The 3,284-nt window shown below is 30.9% G+C and overlaps 1 protein-coding gene across 2 annotated transcripts in view; it reads right to left on the minus strand.

The window, feature by feature from the left end:
- LOC107004589 (bifunctional aspartokinase/homoserine dehydrogenase, chloroplastic-like) overlaps positions 1-712 on the minus strand; it is a 30,574-nt gene extending 29,862 nt beyond the window's left edge. The window contains exon 1 of one of the 2 annotated variants that reach the window (XM_015202846.2): positions 457-712. In XM_015202846.2, coding sequence (XP_015058332.1) covers positions 457-593 — 137 coding nt within the window. In that variant the 5' untranslated portion in view covers positions 594-712. The remainder of the gene's footprint in view (positions 1-456) is intronic. The other variant, XM_015202845.2, reaches the window with a different exon arrangement.
- Between the last annotated feature and the right edge of the window lie 2,572 nt (positions 713-3,284).

Genomic DNA, 3,284 nt, shown 5'->3' on the forward strand with positions numbered 1-3,284 from the left:
CCCCCCCCCCCCCCCCCCTTCCTCTCCAATATTCTAGCAAGTAACTATCTCTGAAAATTTTGCAAAAGGACATCCATTCCACATTGAGGTTTCATTGCTACGGTACAGCAGTTCAAAGCTTAAATGGAGTAGAATACAACTGTGGACCCACAAAAACAAAGCACAGTAAAACTATGTCGAAGAAAGTTCCCAATCCGCCTCTCACTACTGAATAGAAGACCATAAACCAAAAAAAGATAGCAGAATGATGAGATAATTCCAATAGTTTAAAGCATGTGTTTATCCAATAGCATTTTCAGTTTGCTTTTACTAAAGTTGAACACAATTACCCAATACCATCCCAAAAATTCAAACTTTACGACCCAAAATTAAAAAATTGAAAATCAAAGATTGTTAACATCTGAACTAGCATAAGGGAAACATGCAGAAAAATGAAAAGTGTGAAAGTTTAGTTACTTGAGAAAAGGAGAGCGTTGAATGAGAGAAAATGAATTGATATTGTTAATGGTGGAAAACTTCGTCCTGTTAGCCTTGACATGTTTTGAGGAGAGATGAGATGAATAAGATGGAGAAATAGGAGATGAGAATGCCATTGTTGATTCAAAGTAGAAGAGAAGACAGACAAGGGAAGGGGGGCTTAAGGTGGGCGAAAGTAGGTTTAATCACTGATTTTCATTACTATATTGTATTAGCTAAAATGTTACGTATCATATATGCTTCTTTTTGCTTACCTTATCAATTGGTGGGGCTTATAAAAATATGGGTAGTTTGATCGAGTGTATACAAATAATATTAAATATAATGTTATTACCCAAGGTCTTTTCTAGGCGTGATGTGACTATAGGATTTCGAGAAATCTAGTACAAAGTCTTAGGACCTGTTGGTAGGAGATATTGATTAAAATAGTTTATAAATTAAAATTTAGTTTAATAAAAATATTGTTTGTGTTATAAATAATTTGTATTATAGTGAATGTCTAATTATGTGAAGTTCTTGTAGGATATGGTTAGAAATCCTATTTGGGGACCAAGTAAGGTTTTCCCTATAAATAAAGGGTTTTTCTTCGTTGTAAATAAGATTTGTGAAAGATCTATGAATCCTGAATATACTTCAAGAGAAATAAGAAGTCTTTTCTCTTCTCCCTACTTTCTTCTTCTTCTAAATTTATATAGTTTCATAACACGTTATCAGCTCGATTGTTCTATTTTTAAAGAATTATGAAGAAGACGGGAAAAGTGCAAAAGATATCTTGCATAAGTTATGCAATAAAGTTCTTATATCTACAGGGTATGATTTATTTTATGTTATAATTATTTATGTAACAGATCTGGAGGTACCATCTAAAATAAGTATTTAAAAAGACTTGTCGACTTTCTATACGTTTAATTTTAACCGACTGGAAGAGAATTTCTTAATTTATTTTAATAATTAAATAAGCACAATTTAGAGAAAGATATATTTTCAATCTTTATATGAGGTACGTGATCTATTAAACTATATCTATAAACTGCTAATGTTGATTATAAGAAATCATTAGTCTCAATTTTGTGTGTAATTATAATATATAATCATATTAATGATCATCAAAAGTGATAAATTGTAATTATTTTCAAAAGCTTGCGGTCGAGCCTCACTGTGGGTAAGACAATGAATTTAAGTTATATCGCACCAAAAGAATAAGACGATGGATTTACATTCAATCGCACCAAGAGGGTAAGACATCAGAAGTCTTGATACTTTGTGGTGAAAGATGTTGGATTCAAGTCCCTCATTGATTTATAGCATAAGACATTGTGTTTAAGTCTCAATGCACCATATTGATGATATTATGATGACTAAGGAAAATAATGAGTTTTTGATAAAATTAGTCATGAAATATATCTCATTGAAGCAGATCCATTCCCCAAAGTGAATGAAGCAGTGCATAAATGTCTAAAAGAAGACAATTGATTAAATGATGCACATGAATATGGAATGAGGTACTAAGTTATCAAAATTTGATGTACTTAGATGATTGTGTTCCATTCATGAACAATGAGAGCCTTTGATAAATGGTAAAAATACAGATCCATTCTTTAGAGTGAATGAGGTGATAAGCCACCATTCTAGACATGAATTTTCTTGTACCGCTTGTTAACAAGGCAAGTTAATTGTAAGACCATCATAAACGAAAGTTGAGATTGAATTCTCTGCGTTCTAGGAACGTATACAGATATTTGTGGACCTAGTCATCCACTTAGTGGATTGTTTAGATATTTAATGATCCTAATAAATGTTTCTTTTAAAATGGTCTCATGTTTGCCTATTATTATCTCGCAACTTGATGTTTGCAAAAATATTGGCACAAATAATATGTTACATGCACAATTTTCTTCAGATTAGTTCATTCAATGATTGGATTATGACTCACCTAAAGGGAAGTAATTGAGAAGAAATAAATCTGAAAATTACTCTTGGATTAATAAAATTGAAATTTACTCATATAATAGTAAATCAGAAATTTACTAAAGCAAAAGGCACATGACATAGTAAACTTGGAGTTTACGAGCACTAATAATTTTATTAGTTGGCATGAATAATTTGGTAATCCCAAAGATGTGCATACTGAGTAATGGCATACATTGAAAAACTAGAAGATTCTTCAAGAATTCCTTTGTTGTTTGTTCTCATTACAAGTTGATTGGATCAACTAATGTTGAGATTAAATCTCTAAATTCTGAAAAGTATAAAAGGTGAATATGGGCCCGTTTACCTATCATGTGATATGATAAAAAGATGTATCTATAAGATAATCACATGTGCATTTGTTGTCAACCTGTAGTTTGACATTCATAAAATTGTTTGTGCAAAAATAATTGAGTTAAGAGCACAATTTCAAAATATGTAATCAAGATAGTTTATCTTGATAATATTGATAAATACTCAAGATATTGTGACATTAAATGTCTGAGATAGTGAAATCATTGCTTGTGAAAGTAAAGCTCCATGTGTTGATCTTAAATATGATACCACATATAAAAGTAATTGTATGCATCAAACCAACAAATTATGATCAAATTTTCTTTCTGTTGATTTATGATCAGGGACCAAATATTTTTTCATCTGATTATTTTGGTATGTAGTATATAATCAACGAATATACAATGATGCACAAAGATAGACTCTCCAAAAGATTGAGATATATGTTAGTTTGTCTAACATAAGGGGGAGACTAGAAGCAACACAAGAGTTGTAAATACATCTATTGAATGTCCCTTAAGGATAAAGTCTATGATATGCATGAA

This window comes from Solanum pennellii, chromosome 11, assembly GCF_001406875.1.
Source record: "Solanum pennellii chromosome 11, SPENNV200".
Taxonomy (NCBI): Eukaryota; Viridiplantae; Streptophyta; class Magnoliopsida; order Solanales; family Solanaceae; genus Solanum; species Solanum pennellii.